Here is a 16,525-nt window from a genome sequence, read left to right on the forward strand (position 1 = left end):
GAGGTGCTGACTACATGTTACCAAAATAATGGCTTAAATTTTTAAATTTTGTTAAATGATATATTCATTTTTGATTGAATGGACTAACTTACCAGTTAGTTTTGGTACCATATAGACATAATCTAAATGAGAAAACTCATTTTCACACAATTAGAACTGTGCACAGATTATGGAAGATACCCTGTCAAGAAGCTCTCAGCACACAAGTTTGGGAAAGGTTGATTGGTTGAATCACTTCTTGATGGTACAGACATGATTTAATCACTCTCACTTAAAAACGAAGCTATTAGTTTCTTTTACCTCTAGAAATGTCAAAACCAGAGGGGAAAAAGGCATTGTTATTTGCCATGCAGTTTTCACAAATATACTTAATTGGAAAGTAAAGTTTTCATAATTGTCTATCAATTTATGAAGGGAAAATCTTAAGATGAGGAATCAAGATAGATTTAAACATTTCCAAAGTATGACAGATAATCTTATACTTTGCTCTTACTTTGGTATTTCTATTCAAAATGACTGTAAAGGTTTTAGGAAAATAAACATGATTATGTTCTTTTAAAATGACAAACAAGAAAGCTCATTTCTCACCCACAATTTACTATCTCATCAGACCACAAATGCTTAGACCAAAATATCCTTATACCAAATCAGGGCCATGCAGGCTGCCAAGGAATAAATTAGGTCAATCAGTTAATGACATTTTTATTCTTAAGTGTCACATGCGAATCAGACCTAAACAATAGAAAACAGAATGCTGACATTCATGCAGTTAAAATGCCAGGTTCAAATGGCTTTACCTTCCTGACTGTTAGGAGCAGGAGAAGCAGTAAGGACATCTGCTACAGAAAAATAGAATCAGAAAGGGGATAAAAGTAAGGAAAATTAAGGCAAAAAGCCAGATAAATTAAATTAAGGTATGAAGTAAAGCATAAATAACAACAGCTTAAATTACAACATAAATGAAATAAGAACTCTTCCACTGATTTAATAGTTTGACTATTAAGGGATGCAAAGACTAACAATAAAAGAAGTGCAAACATTGTTAACATTAATCATGCTGCCACATTCACACTACCTATCTTCAGTTACTGATGGTCCTAATAGTCTGCAAAATACTTCATGTCGAGTGGATAGAAATTGATTAATTTGTTAGAATCATGCAATCATTAGACTTCATATATATGAAGTCACAGAATATCTATATAAAGTTGTAAATTCAAATCTATAGTGCATGTTCAATGCTAGTTAAGATGTACAGCAAGGTTGGGGAAAAATTAATTGATATTGCTTTAATAAAATTTAATTGAATAAATATTCATTAAGAACTTACTGGCCAAAAGGCAGAGTAGTACTTCCTGAAATAAATGAGCCTCATTTGCAACTTCCTTTAAATTTTCTGGAAGTAATTTTCAGATAGTTCCCAGGAACTATCACAGTTTTATAGCCAAAAAAAGGTTTTAGAGAAATTTGCTCATTTTATATACGTGAAAACTGAGGACTAGAGTTGTCAAAGAGATAAACTGGGCTACCTAGGTGAGTTTTCAGCCTGACTTGCTTTCAATGGATTCAGAAAAGTGAAAGTGAAGGTGTTAGCCACTCAGGTGTGTCTGACTCTTTGTGATGTTATAGACTATAGCCCGCCAGGCTCCTAAGTCCATGGAATTCTCCAGGCAAGAATACTGGAGTGGGTTACCATTCTCTTCTCCAGAGGATCTTCCCACAGCTTTTGAGGAATAGGCTATAAGAAATGATCTTGACTCCTTCCTGTTATCATGCTTTTTCAGTCTCCCAATTAGAGAATATGCCCCTTGTGTTAACTGACAGGATTTCAGGTCAGTTTTTAGTTGATGGTATGAAGCAGTCAGGGCTTCCCAGGTAATTCAACTGGTAAAGAATCTGCCTGCAATGCAGGAGACCCCAGTTCAACTCCTGGGTCAGGAAGTTCCCCTGGAGAAGGGAAAGGCTACCCACTCCAGTATTCTTGGGCTTTGCTGGTGGTTCAGACTGTAAAGAATCCACCCAAAGACTTAGGCTCGATCCCTGGGTTAGGAAGATGCTCTGGAGGAGGGCATGGTAACCCACTCTAGTATTCTTGGCTGGAGAATCACCATGGACAGAGGAGCCTGGCTGGCTACAGTTCTTGGGATCACAAAGAGCCAGACACGACTAAGCAACTGACTGAGCACATGAAGCAATCAACTACTACTAAGGACAATTATTAAATGGATAGAGACTAGTATTATATCTGGGGGCAGAAACAGATTAGACTGTAGCTGCTGACCATGATGGAGGCTCATGGAAACATGACTAGACGATCATGCTGCATGAGAAGTGGATATTTGGAGGAGGCTTGGCTGTCGTTTTTTTTTTAGTTTTTTTTTTATGTAGGCCATTTTCAAAGTCTTTAGTAAATTTGATACAGCACTGCTTCCGTTCCATGTCTTGGCTTTTTGGCCATGAGGCATGTGGGATCCCAGCTTCCTGACTAGGGATGGCACCTGCATGCCCTGCAATGGAAGACAAAGTTCCAGCTACTGGACTTCCATGGACGTCCCCTGGCTGCAGTCTTAATGCAAGTGGTAAATGGTTGCTGGTCTGGGTATATCTGCACATTAACAAAATAATGAGAAGTAATATAGTCTACATTTAAATGTTTAAGTAAACAGGAACTTTGGCATTTTTTCATGACTACATATTTGTCTTTCAGATGTTGCCAAAATTAAAACAATCTATCATCAGCAGTGGTACCTGAGGAAGCATTTTGTAATCCCTAGCAGAGATATGAATTTTGTCCAGATGACATACACCTGAAACCTAATTCTCTTGTAAGAAGACCCCTTCACCTGTAAAACAGGGTAGGTAGTATCATTCCTGTGACTTTTTTGTAGTGCACCATTAGTCTTCACCCGTGTTGTTTTCTCTTTTTGGTGGGGCCAGAAGGAAATGTCTGGTTGGCTTAGTAATGTGAGAACCAGGGTAGGGGGGTGGGTGCAGAAGGGGAATGATGCTTCATTTTTTCCCATGCTCTTGCAAAGCAAGAGTGAAAGCAGTGAAGAAGCAGAGTATGGGAACTCGATGCTGCTCCCTGCAGGTGGTTCAGGAGATAGAAAAGATTTAACCACAGCCTACGAGTTCCACCAAGAGCATCAGACATGCCAGATACTGAAAGAGTAAGAATGTGGCCTCTCTGCTGTAATTCTACCTCTTTCTCTAGAAACCAATGTAGGAACAACTCCTGTGCTGCTTTCCACATCCTCTTCTTTCCTTTAGTAACGGCTCTAGTGGCTGACAGAATCCCCTTCCTAGCTTGGTCCTCCTTGCTAAGTGACAGGATTCCAGAAACTCTTAGATAATATTACAACAACCTGTACTGTTTGTCTATAGAGTGCCAGACTTATTTTGGAGGAAAAAAAAAAAAAAGACACCAAAAAACCCAGTAGAAAACCCATCCAAGTGTGCTTCCCTGAGTACAGCGTCATGTCGGCTCTCTTACCATCAGAGAGGGATTCATAATCATAATCATATTCATCCTCTTCATCTTCCTCTTCCTCGTTATTAGCAGGTGGGGAGTTGGCATTGCTACCGTTATAAGCCTGAGCTTGCATGGATGCTAGCTGATGAGCCTGTAAGATATCAATAATTAAAGACTGTAGATATCCAGCTACTAAACTTTCATTAATGGTTTTCAAAAGGACTACCCAATGCTTACCATAGTCCTAAAAAGTGGCTTAACCCATTCGATTATCTAGGGGAAAAAAAACCCCAAAACTCTACACTCACTTAAAATACAACATCAATACTTAGGCAAATGTTAACATCTTTGCAGGAGGAATCCAGGAACTTTTAGAAAACTATCACAAGGAATTGGAATCCAGGTCCCCTAGGACTATTTCCCTCCTTCCCAGGAGAAACCTGGGTGCTTCAGAGAATCATCAATCCTGAATGATGAGGAAGTAAGTCAGCCCATTCATTTTGAAAAAGAAAATCTCTGCTAAAAAACTGTCCCCCACTTCTTAAAATACTATCTAAAGGTCTTTGACATTGAGAGAAATGTTAGAATTCCTATGGATGGGAAAAAAGAATAGTTGATTTAAATAAAATTCTTTGAACAATATAAAGTTTTTTCAACAAATAAAGTTTTATCAACTTTTCAAAAAAGTTTTTATCTGAACCATCAGTCAGATTAACAAAATAGGCTTAGAAGCTTCTGGAAACTTGATGTGTGCTATCAGAAAGGTCATGTGCCTCTACATTTGAGTAGAATTACTGTGAGGGAATAACACAGGACACAAGAATAAATATAAGTCTGGGAGCCTAGCATAAGGAAATAGTCCAAAATACAGGCAAAGTTATTTGTGTGAATTAAAAACAGGAAACAACCTAAAAGTCCAACAACAGAGGAACTAAGTCACGCAAGTATATACATATATGCACTTGTAAGTGTACGTGTACACATCCATGTGAGTATATACATATATATACACCTATGCAAATATATATAATTCTATATCCTTTGTTTGATAACTATACGTTAAGACCTTTATGCCTCTATATAATGATTATATAAAATAACATGCATAAAAGGCTAGATTTTAAATATTAATACAGGCAGGCACAGATCCTTTGGGCAGCCTAGTGAGATAAGATCCTTCTCAGAATATTTTAAACGCATAGAATAAAATATACAAGATTACAAAGGAAAAAAGGAATGTTGACTACAGTTATCAAATGTTAAAAAGACAAATCGATGCTATAGGAATATATGTTTCTTTATTAACACAGTGAAAAATATATAATGGCAGGTTGTGTAACGCTTGTGAAATAGTGATGAGCATAAATAATTCTTGGAGCTGATGGCAGCAACTCTGATATAATATGAAAAACCTGTGATTTCTATTGATGACAAAGACATTACTGCCAATTTTATTCTGGTGTGTTTCTTATATTTATAATCAGAGGAAAGTCTAAATTTTATCTACAGGTTAGTGAAAATTAAGATGTAATTTTTTTTTTCTCAGGAATTCTCTGGAGGCCCAAGTGATTAGGACTGTGCTTCCACTGCAAGGAGCATGGGTTCAATCCCTGGTTGGGGAACTATTAATGAGATCCTGCAAGCTGTGTGGTGTGGCCAAAAAAGAAAAAAGATGTATTTTTTTTTTTTTCATCTGACTTCATGGGCCTCCTGAATTCTATCCATAGATTCTATTAGGGTTAAGAATCCCTGTGATATATGTTGTGTTTGGCTTTGGAATTAAGTATATTTTACAATAATTCTCTCTTAAGCTTCCTGAAATGTGATTATATTGCATTTGTAATAAAATATATACATAAGGAAGATAGGATTTAGGCTATGTCGATACCCAGATAAATCTTTTACAATGCAGTCCACTCCAGATAACTGAACATGACCTAAGCTCAAAATTTTTATAGAACACTAGCTCCATGGGTGTTAACAGCTGTTATATAAAAAAATGACAATTACAGTAACCATACAACACAATGGAAGTTTAAAAACAACATCTTATAGAAACTAAAACACATTCCTACTACAGAGTTTCTCAGAGCCTTCATTAAATATGCTAAAGGACATCACGGTTCTTCAAAGATCTTCAGTGCAGCATTTCCCACGATTATTTAACTGGGAATTTTCTTTTTTTCCCAGAGTGTCTCATAGGATTAGCGTTCTTTCAAACTTTGGGAAATATGCTCCAGGCACAAGTGAGCCACAGAAGCAAGTCTATCTGTCCTGGATAAGCAAATAACCTCCAAACAGTAAACACTCAGGGTGGAGCCAAGTATCATGAATGGCGATGCCAAGAGCTGGGAAGCCCGCCCCCCCCCAACCCCGGGCAGAAAGTTGGGGGAACCAGGAAGGGGAGAGATGCCAGTCAAAGTTCCACCACCAGGTATCAGAAAGCAGAGTGTCAAGGCCCCATCAACTTGCAGGTACTTCCCCCAGTGCAGGAAGTATGGGATGGGTGGCACAATGACAGTCAAGAGCTGACTTCCTTATTCTTTGCAATATCCTACTTATTTTAGGACAGAAGAACAGGATCTCAGCCCTTGATAAAAGCAATTCAGATATAGGTCAGAGGGTCAGAGGTAGGGATCAGGTGAAGAGACTGGCTCAGATGGGCCCAGGCAGGAGCCATGTCTCACTGGCTTTATTCCTCCAGCCCCTAGCACAGCACCTGGCACTGAGTGAACTGAGTCTAGCAGGTTGGAGTTCAGAAGACCAAGGGTTCAGAAATCAGGCTGTGAGTCAGTCTATCCTTGCTGAGGTTGAGTTCTCTGAATAGAAAGGACCCAGATGCTGTAAGTTAGGGATGGGTCTGAGCACACTGGAGCTCTAGGCATGCATCACTCAGCCCCATGTGAACTCAGATCACCAGGCCTGGACCCACAACCTGTCAGGCAACTGAAAAGCCTTGACAATATGACTGTCAGCAGCATGCTAGTAGCTCAGTCATGTCCAACTCTTTGCAACCCCATGGACTGTAGCTCGCCAGGCTCCTCTATCCATGGAATTCTCCAGGCAAGAATACTGGAATGGGTAGCCATTCCCTTCTCCAGGGCATCTTCCCAAACCAGGGACTGAACCTGGGTCTCCTGCATTGCAGGCAGGTTCTTTTCCATCTGAGCCACCAGGGAACTCCCTGGAAAATCACGGGGGTCTGGAACTGCCCTTAAAACACTGATATACTATCAAGGGTGAAACAGATCACCAGCCCAGGTTGGATGCATGAGACAAGTGCTCAGGGCTGCTGCACTGGGAAGACCCAGAGGGATGGCATGGGGAGGGAGGCGGGAGGGGGGGTCAGGATGGGGAACACATGTAAATCCATGGCTGATTCATGTCAATGTATGGCAAAAACCACTACAATATTGTGAAGTAATTAGCCTCCAACTAATAAAAATAAATGGGAAAAAAAAAATAAATAAATAATAAAACACTGATAATGGGATTACATTGTCCCATTTTTCCAAAAGGAGGAAGAAGTAAGTTGTGGAAGTCAAATGGTAGGAAATGTCAAGGTGATACCTGACAAAGTCTTAGAATGGATTATTTGGTTGTGAGAACACAGAAAATAAAGAGGTGACTAGAAAGAAGTAGAACGAGTTTACTAAGAAAAAATCTCCCATACAGAAACCTGTTTAGATCTTTTGGGTAAGGTAACTCACTTTGTGGGAAATAACAGATAAGCAGCATTTTCCAGCTTTCAGTATGGTAAAAATTATTTTTAAGTAAACAGATTACCAGGACTTCCTTATGGCAATTCTGATTTAGTTAGGCAGATTTGGGACCTAAGACTCTGTGTCTTTGAAAGTTCCCCCGTGACTCTTTCTTTCTTTCTTTGGCTGCACTGGGTCTTAGCTGCAGCATGCAGCATCTTTAGTTGTGGCATATGGGATCTAGTTCCCTACCAGGGATCGAACTACTCAGTCCTTCTGCATTGGGAGTGCAGAGGCTTAGCAACTAGACCACCAGGGAAGTCCCTGCCCCAGTGGTTCTTATCAATGTATCCTGACTTCTGGACTGCCTTTGATAAGGTCTTTCCTAAAGACCAGAATCAGAATCTTGCCTCTGCCACCATGAGCTGGGAGACTTGGAGAAAGTCCCATAGATGGCTAGACCTCAATTTCTATTCTATAAAGAAAGAGCTTGAACCAGATTCTGCAGAAATGTGGGCTTCAGAGAACAGAGAACCAGACGGGAGGCATAATCACCTAAACTCCAGGGAGGTCCTGCAAGAAGGGCCACAGGGCTCTACAATGGGCCGTCTGGCTCAAGGGCTATCTGGGCGAAGGCACAGTTTGGAAAACTGCTAATAAATACATTGGATGACTAATGTTAAAACCCACAGGGAACCTTACATGCTGTAATAACATACTCAAACCAAGAAGAGCAAATTTAAGAGCGATAAATGTGAGGCTCCTTTTATGTGGAAGGTTAACATTAACTGTAAACCTGGAAATGTGGGGAGACTAGACATAAGTTTAGTCCTGTGAAAACAACTGAACTCTTTGTTTTCCACAAACTCAACATGGGCCTGGTAGGTGTTAAAAAATTTAAATAGCAAGAACAGTCTGAGGTTGTATTAACTGAGGTATAAAGTTCAGATTAAGAGAGGTGATGCTTACACTGTTCATGAGTTGACAGACCCTGAGCATGGACTTAGTTCTGGAAATCATGTTTTAAGATGGACAAATTCAAGCATATCCACAAATGTAAGAATATCAAAATAGTCTTAATGGAAGTGTCATATCCTGTGAGCCACTGTTGACACAACAGAAACATTTAGCTTGGAGAAGAGAAAAGCTGGTGAGAAGAGGCACGCTGGCTTTCAAGATGTGCAGTTAGTCTGTGCAGCTGCAGAGGAAAGTTGTGCCAAAGAGTAGGAGGAACAGGAAGGAAGATTCGGACTCTACATAAGAAGACTTTTGCAACAACACAATCTATTCATTAGTGGAATGGACACTGTGTAAGTCACTGCAAATGTGCAAAGAACAGGAAAGGCAGCAGCTACAAGAACATCCAACTATGTCTTGAAGACCATAGAGCAGAGGGCAGCTGGATCTGCTTGGCACTGAGATGTAGGCAGTAGTTTCTGGATAAAGAGAGCAGAGTGGAGGAACAGTGCTGCCAAAGAAAAAGTGCCTTTTATGTGGGGGAGTCAGTTTCTGCTGCAGAATTTGGGGAGGCCAGGCATAAGCATATACATGCTAACATTTTGGTCAAATGGCTTCATAACAAAGCCTGTCTGCGTAGGTCTCATGGCTTCTGGAACCCAAGTAAATGCAGCAGCTTTGGGGAGTGCAGATCTGTACAAAGGCAGACCTAGTAGAGGTCTCAAACTGGTGGCACTTAGCGCTGACTTCACCTCCAGACCAGACTTGTTTGGCTGATGCAGTGTTTTAAGAATTTTTAATTAGGGTTGCTCATTCATGAAGCCATGTGCACTCCCTTGCCCTCCTCGCCACTTCCCAACTGTTAAATATCCAGCTGGCTCTTATGTTTATGTTTCCTGGTTGGCCCCTGAAGGTGGCTGCTTTTGCAACTCTTGGCCCAGAGCTGTGTATGATGGTCAAATTGGGCAATGTGTACCTCCAGGGTACACGAAGACTTCTAGGAACATGCAGGTTTGGATCTTTAAAAGAAATCAATCTCCAGACTCAAGATTTTTCATCATGTTTGGGCACTCTTTTTAAAACAGGCTTGCCTGAGAACAAGCTTGTGGTTGGCTAATTTTCCCTTCTCACCTTCTCTTCATGATTGTTCTTCTCACTTTACAAAAAACAAGCAGAACTCTCACTGATCAAGCAACAATCTTACAGTGATATAGGAGATGAGGTGAAAAACCATTCCAGGCAGTAAAAAGAACATTTGAGGATGCAGAGCTCCTGAGAGAGTCTTAAGAAATGAAAGAAGGGGGCATCTTATTTCATCCAGGCAGTAAATACATTCAAGGTTTTACGTCTTGTCTATCATCTATCTGTATCTATCTATCTACCTATCTCTCCTTTCCTCCCTTCCTTTCCTCTGTCTGTCTATCCATCTACCTTGGAATTAAACTTTAGAAGTGAGATGTGCATCAGAGGGATGATAATACAATGTTTATGTGAATAAAAAAATAAAGTCAGACCTTTTTTGATCAAATGTAAGTCTGACTGGGCTGATTTATTTGACAAGTACTGTTTTTGTAAGTTACATTTGTATATAATTTATGTTATCTCTTATATATTTATACAAAATAAATACTATTCTCCTCCTGTTGGGGACAGGAGGTTTATGCATCAACTCTTGGCTGTGGTAAGTTTCAAAAGTGGTGTTTCAGGGCCAACAGTGCCCTCCTAAACAGGGCAAATAGTTTTGGCAGCTGTCGTTCTGTGCAATGAGTAAGTGCAACCTGGCATATGGACTCACCGGTCCGGGACCTGAACTTTTTCACATATCCTTGGGCAGAGGGCCCTCCTATGCAGGCAAGTTTGGGGTGCTCTGAGTATAGATGTCATTAGTGAGGCAGATACAGAAGTGCCTTGGGGTCCACATACCACAGTGATACACCGTGACAGCTTCCACAGGGCTAGGACCACAGAGTTGCTGTTACTGGGGGTCTACAACTGACCTCAGGGGTCACAACCCCATGTTCAAGGGCTCCACAGGGGCAGGGACTCTAAAGGGGACTCCAGTGACCACTGAGGGGTTGAGAATTGTGAAGCCCAGGTCCAGAGATAAAGGCCGCACATTATTCTGCCCAGAATAAATTAAATAATGAGGTATATGCTATGTCAATTTTTCAAAATAAAATTTTAGGTGAGTGGGAAGAGAGTATTTATCAGTCTATTAAAACAAAAGCCAAAACTCAAATATATCATTCAAGGAAAGGGAATCTCCAAAAACTGGTTACCTGGCTGAAAGTTTAGAATGACATCAATTTCTTTGTTCTGGGCATGCAGCATCCCTGTAACCTCTTTAACAAGAGCGTACCTTTTGCTTTAAGATATCCACTGGTGTCTGATGGGCTTTTAATTTCTTATTTTTGAGAAGCACTTTCCTTCTGAGTTGGTCAGGCGAGGGGAGCATTGGATCATCTGAGAAATCACTCTCAAATAAGAATTTAGCCACCAGTTTTTCTCCAAACACAGTCTAAAACAATAAAGGAAAACACATTATCAATGACTTTTGTCTATACTTAAATCATTTGGCTAGGTATTTCAACCCAATGGAATTCTTCTAAAAATCCCAAGAAGAGGAACTAGGAAAGAAGTTGTATCCATGTGTCCCCACCCCTCTGCATAGTTTCTTAGTGGAAAGAAGGGAGGTAGAGTGAGAAACCAGGAGGAGGGTTTTAGGGCATCACCGACTTGATGGACATGGGTTTGGGTGGACTCGGGGAGTTGGTGATGGACAGGGAGGCCTGGCGTGCTGTGGTTCATGGGGTTGCAAGGAGTCGGACACAACTAAGTGACTGAACCAAACTGAACTGAACCAGAAGGCAGCTCTATAACTGTTTAGGAAAACACTCTGGGGTCTGATGTACAAACGAAGAAAAAGAGATTTAGTCAGAGCTGTGGTTTGTAGAATATGGACTGTTCCAGATGTGGGCAGGAGGTCACAGGCTACAAACCTTGAAGAAGGTGGGGAGTGGGGACAAAATGAAAAATAATGGAGAATTTGTCACCATTTGGTATAAAGAACCGCAGACGCCATTCTCACAAAGGTTTCCTGAGCACTGGTCTCCAAAGGGACATTTGTGTCCCCCAAGGAGGTGGGTGTGGGGAAAGGTACAGGATGACCCCCTGGAGTGAGGGTAGAAAATATGGCAGTTTCTATTTCTAGTTGTCTTTTTTTTTTTTTTTTTTTAATGAAAACAGAACAAAAATGGAAGATTATTAGTGCTTAATGTACAGACTGAAAATGGAACCCTCAATGTATGTCAGAGGCTGTTCATAAAGGTCCCTGCAGGGCTGGCAAGGGGTCTCCACTGACGCAGAGGGACCAAAGGTGTGTCCCTCACATCTTTGTTTGGTACCAGCTTATTGAGATGATCACAGTTTGGGTGCCATGCCACTGCGGTTAATTTCGAAAAAAGATTTTTCTTTAAAATATTTTGTAATTAGATGAAAAGTGATTATGAAAATCCTTTACAAACATACAGAAGCTCACACTTTATTCAAGGAAAATGCACTTAGTCAAAGAAAGTAAAGTCACTCAGTCATGTCTGACTCTTTGCGACCCCATGGACTGTAGCTGGCCGGACTCCGTCCATGGAATTTTCCAGGCAAGGATACTGGAGTGGGTTGTCATTTCCTTCTCCAGGGGATATTCCTGACCCAGGGATTGAACTTGGGTCTGCAGGCAGTCTCTTTACCGTCTGAGCCACCGGTGAAGCCCACTTAGTTAGTCAAAGGAGTATTCTAAGTTATGCAATTTTCTTTAAAAAAAAAGTATCCTAAAATTTCTGACTTTTTCTGTGCTGCACTTTGTTACCAAATGATGATGATTATAAAATCACTATTAGTCTGTTCCTATGTGCTAAGTGTAACATTTTAACACTGATTGAGAAAGCAGTTGCTTTTTAGATAAAATTTGTGTTCTGGAAAGAGTAAAGACAACTGTCTAAAGATATTTCTATTGTGATGTGATTTTGTTATAGGAAACAATGTATTTTAACATAAACACTCATGTAGGCACAGTCAAAAAACTTGGAAACAGATTTTCTAATGGTTACAAAATCCTCTAAATGAAGGATTTTAGTGGAGTTTGAACTCATCTGTTAAAAATATAAAAGTGAAAGTGTCAGTCACTCAGTTGTGTCTGACTTTTTGCAACCCCATGGACTGTAGCCTGCCAGGCTCCTCTGTCCATGACTTCTCCAGGAAAGAATACTGGAGTGGGTCACAATTCCTTTCTCCAGGGGATCTTCCTGACCCAGGGACTGAACTCTCATCTCCTGCATTGCAGGTAGATTCTTTGCTATCTGAGCCACGAGGGAAGCCCCAAAATATAAAAGTATATAAAGGCAAGACCTTTACATACGAACTCTCTAGCCAAATTCCAACAAGAACCTTTGCCTCATTAATGGAATTGAGAAATGAGTACCATGATTTAACAAGTGCAGTTAATGACAACTCTTTTCCATCTGTATATAGGTATCTTTGTAAGGCATCTTTATCAGCTACTATAGCTATTAAAGACAAATGCTGAAATAATAAACTAAACTTAAAACCAGACATGCAAGTCAGCAATCACAAAAGTTTCAAAAATAATGAGGTGTATTCAATCACATTGTTCCCACTAAAAATTTAGATAATAAATAAATAGTCCTAATTTTTTAATGATAGCAAAAGTTTTTGTATCATTAATAAATAATAGCATTAAAATGCTATTCTTTACTTTCATCCTTTCGGTTACCCTCTTTTATATTTTATTTTTGCATGTTTTAATTAATATATGAAATATGTTAGTAAGTAGGATATGTATATAATTTATGAATAAGTCAATATACACAATAGGAATACATGGCATATTTTACTGATAGAGGTATGCAATCAAAAAAGTTTAGAGGGTTTCTTTGGTGGCTCAGTGGTAAAGAATCCACCTGCAATGTAGATGTGAGTTTGCTTCCTGGGTCAGGAAGACCCCACATTCCTCAGAGAAACTAACCCCATGTGCCACAATTATTGAGTCACGCTCTAGAGCCCAGGAGCCGAAATTAGTGAGCCCACAGGCCTAACCTGCTGATGCCCTTGTGCCCTACAGCCTGCGCTCTGCAAAAAGCAAAGCCACCACAATGAGAAGCCCACGCATTGCAACTGGAGAGTAGACCCCACTCGCTGTGACTGGAGAAAAACTGGCACACAAAATAAATAAATAAATAACATTATTAAAAAAAAAAATGTTTAGAGACCATCATTCTAAATGATGGCAAAGAAAAGGCAATATGAAAGGCTAATTAGTTTTGTTGGCATTAGTTTTGTATTTGGGAACATTTTCTTCTCTCCATGCCCCTCCCTCCCACTGAAAGCCATATTCCCATAAATGCCTCTACTAGTGGAGGAAGGGGGAAGTATACTGGAGTATTTGCCTTTAAATCTGTTTGTATTATAGTTTCTTTGCATAAGGAAGAGCTGGGTGCTAACAGCAATTGTTGTGGCCAGTCTAACCTCTTTGCCAACATGGATCTCTATATCTGAAGTTGGGCCACAAGAAGATTTGACTTCTTTGCCCTTAAATATTTTCAGCTTTTCTATGTATAACTGGCAGATGACACCCTGGCACCCCTGATTTGTGATTCCAAAAGTGTTGGAGAGTTGGTCCTCTTTTACCTCTGAAGGCTTTCTAGAAATTGCCAGAAGACTACAGAAGAATGCTTCAATCACTAGCTGAAAAGATGAACCACTCAAGAGAGAGCCCCAAGCTCACAGGGGCATCCCCATTTTTCAGGTCTGAGGGATCTAACTATACATGTTTCACAGCTGAGGTCCAGCTGTGGTGTGGTCCATGGTTGCCCCAAATTAAGCTCAACAATAGTCAAACATGACAAAGACCAAGACACCATCCTGTCACTTAGCTGATACCTTACCTTGAAAATTTCTGCCATTTTTCGTTGCTGAGGCAATGAACAGTGGTTCTCAATCGATATGATGATGGGCAGGTCAGAGTTGATGAAGGCACTGCGATCGATGGCTTCAACCACTTCCTGTGAGGGCCAAAAAGTCTCATCAGAGCTCAGATATCTGCCCAGGGTGTCAGGAAGCAAGGTACTAATAGCCACAGAAGGCATCTAACTTGGTGTATGCAGAAGACTCTAGCCAAAATAGTTTCTATCTTTTTAAATATATTTTCAAGTTAAGCTGTACAATAGGTTATTTTCTATAAAAACATTAAACTATTCATATTAAGTATTGTTCACATACTATGAGGAACAGTTATCAGTATCGTCAATTTAACAAATCAACATATATATATTGAGTATATTATAGGTAAGATACATTGTTTTAGTTACAGTATCAAAAATAATGATGCATAAGATACTTTCCTGCTTTCAAGGAGTTTACAATCAAATCTCCTTGGGGTAATAAGACATATATCACCTATTTTTATGTATGCACATAAATACAGTTATCAATCCCTCCTTTCCTCAGCATAAGGCAAAAAAAGTTTTAAAGAAGGCTGAATAGGAAAATGAGTTGAAGAGAAAATATGCTTTAGCCATTATCTTCACATACAAGACAGAAATAGTAATATTACTTCTCAGTCCAGTTACAGTTCAGAAAAAAAAAAAATGATGCCACAGCCAAAGACCCTCAGATTGAGGTTTATAATTGCACAATGAACAAATAAGCTACCTAGAAACTGACATCATAATACAATGAGACCAGTCTTCCTGGGTGATGAATCTCCCGAGGTGGAATCAGTTCTCATTACTTTATAGTGTTATTTCATCCTCTCTCGACACATGATGTTGGCCTTTGTCAGCTGAACACCAGGGAAAATAATCTTTAATTCTTACAGCAAGAGAACAACTCCTGCCTTTTATGTATCATTTTATGATACAGAAATTACAATAACATTATTACATGATAACTAATTTAAGGTAATGGTTACTAAACTTTGGCTGAATGGGAATATAAGGAGAGTTTTAGATCAACTCCCCAAAAAATGAACATGTGCACATCCCCACAATTTGGAGGTCTTAAGACCCAGGATAAGAATCCCCCAACCTAAGGTATAACTTGGAAGAGTCACTATTTAAATGATGAGTAAAGATAATGACTCTCTGTGATCTGATCTAAAGAAAGTTATGAAGCATTACCTTGAAGGGGATCTTGGTTGTCAGGGTGTGTCCATGATAAATGATGGGCATTCCATCATCTCCGTCCCAGCAGTCCAACTCTACACTCCTACAGCCTTGCAGGAGGACCTGTGGGATCAATGAGTGAATCCACCCCAGATGAGCAAATGGAGATAAAGCCTCAAATTAAACCCAGCACAGGCTTCCACATATCAGTGTTCACGCTCCAGGCTAAAACAGAAGGGCCTAAGATTGAAAAGAAACATTGCACGTTGGCCAAAGGCCACAATATATCACAGGTGGGGAAGGGATAGAACAGATTAAGGTGGAAAGAGTGCTGACCAGAGCTAATACTAGTGGAAGGTAAAATTTGATAGCAATAACATATGATCATTTTCCCATCAACTTTGGTCCTTCAAGTGACCTACATATGGTATATCCTTAAATGAAAAAGCCAGGCTAGAGCTCTACCTGGGCAGATGTCAGAGGAGATGACACAGGTGCTGATGAGGAAATGAGGACACTGATTCTTTAATGAACTGAAATATTTATATGAATCTAATCAGGATAAAAGTTCCTCTGTGTGTGGTGCTAAGTTGCCTCAGTCGTGTCTGACTCTTTGTGACCCTATGGACTGTTGCCTGCCAGGTTCCTCTGGCTACAGGATTCTCCAGGCAAGAATGCTGGAGTGGGTTGCCAAGCCCTCCTCCAGGGGATGATCTTCCTGACCCAGGGACTATACCTGTGTCTCATGTCTCCAGGATTGGCAGACAGGTTCCTTACCACTAGTGCCACCTGGGAAGCCCAAAGCTCTTCTATTTAGGCCCAAAACTAATACCTTTGCTGTGAACATGTAACATGTGAGAAGGGTAGAAGCAAGGAGTTATCAGGAATTTGTTTGCTGTCTAATCCTAGAACAGCATCCACAGCAGAGACGGCAAATAAATCCATAAACTCCCCTTTTCCATACCCATAGCAGTCATCAGTAATCAATCATAACACATTTGCCCCCAAAGCTCTGATGCATTGTCTCATGACCTCCTCAGCAAAGAACCCCAGGAAACATTACCAATGAATTAGATGAGATGATACATATTTGCTTTCCTGAATCTAAAAGCTAGAAGCAGAGCTCCTGACCCATGTATTTGGGTGGCATTTCTGTAATGTTAGCTTGGATCAACTTCTTCTTCCATAGACTCTATGTGTGGACCATCTTAAAGATGATG

The 16,525-nt window shown here is 40.1% G+C and overlaps 1 protein-coding gene across 6 annotated transcripts in view; it reads right to left on the reverse strand.

Annotated features, from left to right (window-relative positions):
• PLCE1 (phospholipase C epsilon 1) overlaps nucleotides 1-16,525 on the reverse strand; it is a 360,038-nt gene that overhangs the window by 37,921 nt on the left and 305,592 nt on the right. For 4 of the 6 annotated variants that reach the window (XM_043475946.1, XM_043475943.1, XM_043475948.1 and 1 more), the window contains 5 exons: nucleotides 15,321-15,428; nucleotides 14,088-14,204; nucleotides 10,490-10,648; nucleotides 3,494-3,623; nucleotides 798-839 (listed from right to left, as the gene is read on the reverse strand). In XM_043475946.1, coding sequence (XP_043331881.1) covers nucleotides 798-839; nucleotides 3,494-3,623; nucleotides 10,490-10,648; nucleotides 14,088-14,204; nucleotides 15,321-15,428 — 556 coding nt within the window. The remainder of the gene's footprint in view (nucleotides 1-797; nucleotides 840-3,493; nucleotides 3,624-10,489; nucleotides 10,649-14,087; nucleotides 14,205-15,320; nucleotides 15,429-16,525) is intronic. The other 2 variants (XM_043475947.1, XM_043475945.1) reach the window with 1 other exon arrangement.

Source organism: Cervus canadensis, chromosome 8 (assembly GCF_019320065.1).
Source record: "Cervus canadensis isolate Bull #8, Minnesota chromosome 8, ASM1932006v1, whole genome shotgun sequence".
Classification (NCBI taxonomy): Eukaryota; Metazoa; Chordata; class Mammalia; order Artiodactyla; family Cervidae; genus Cervus; species Cervus canadensis.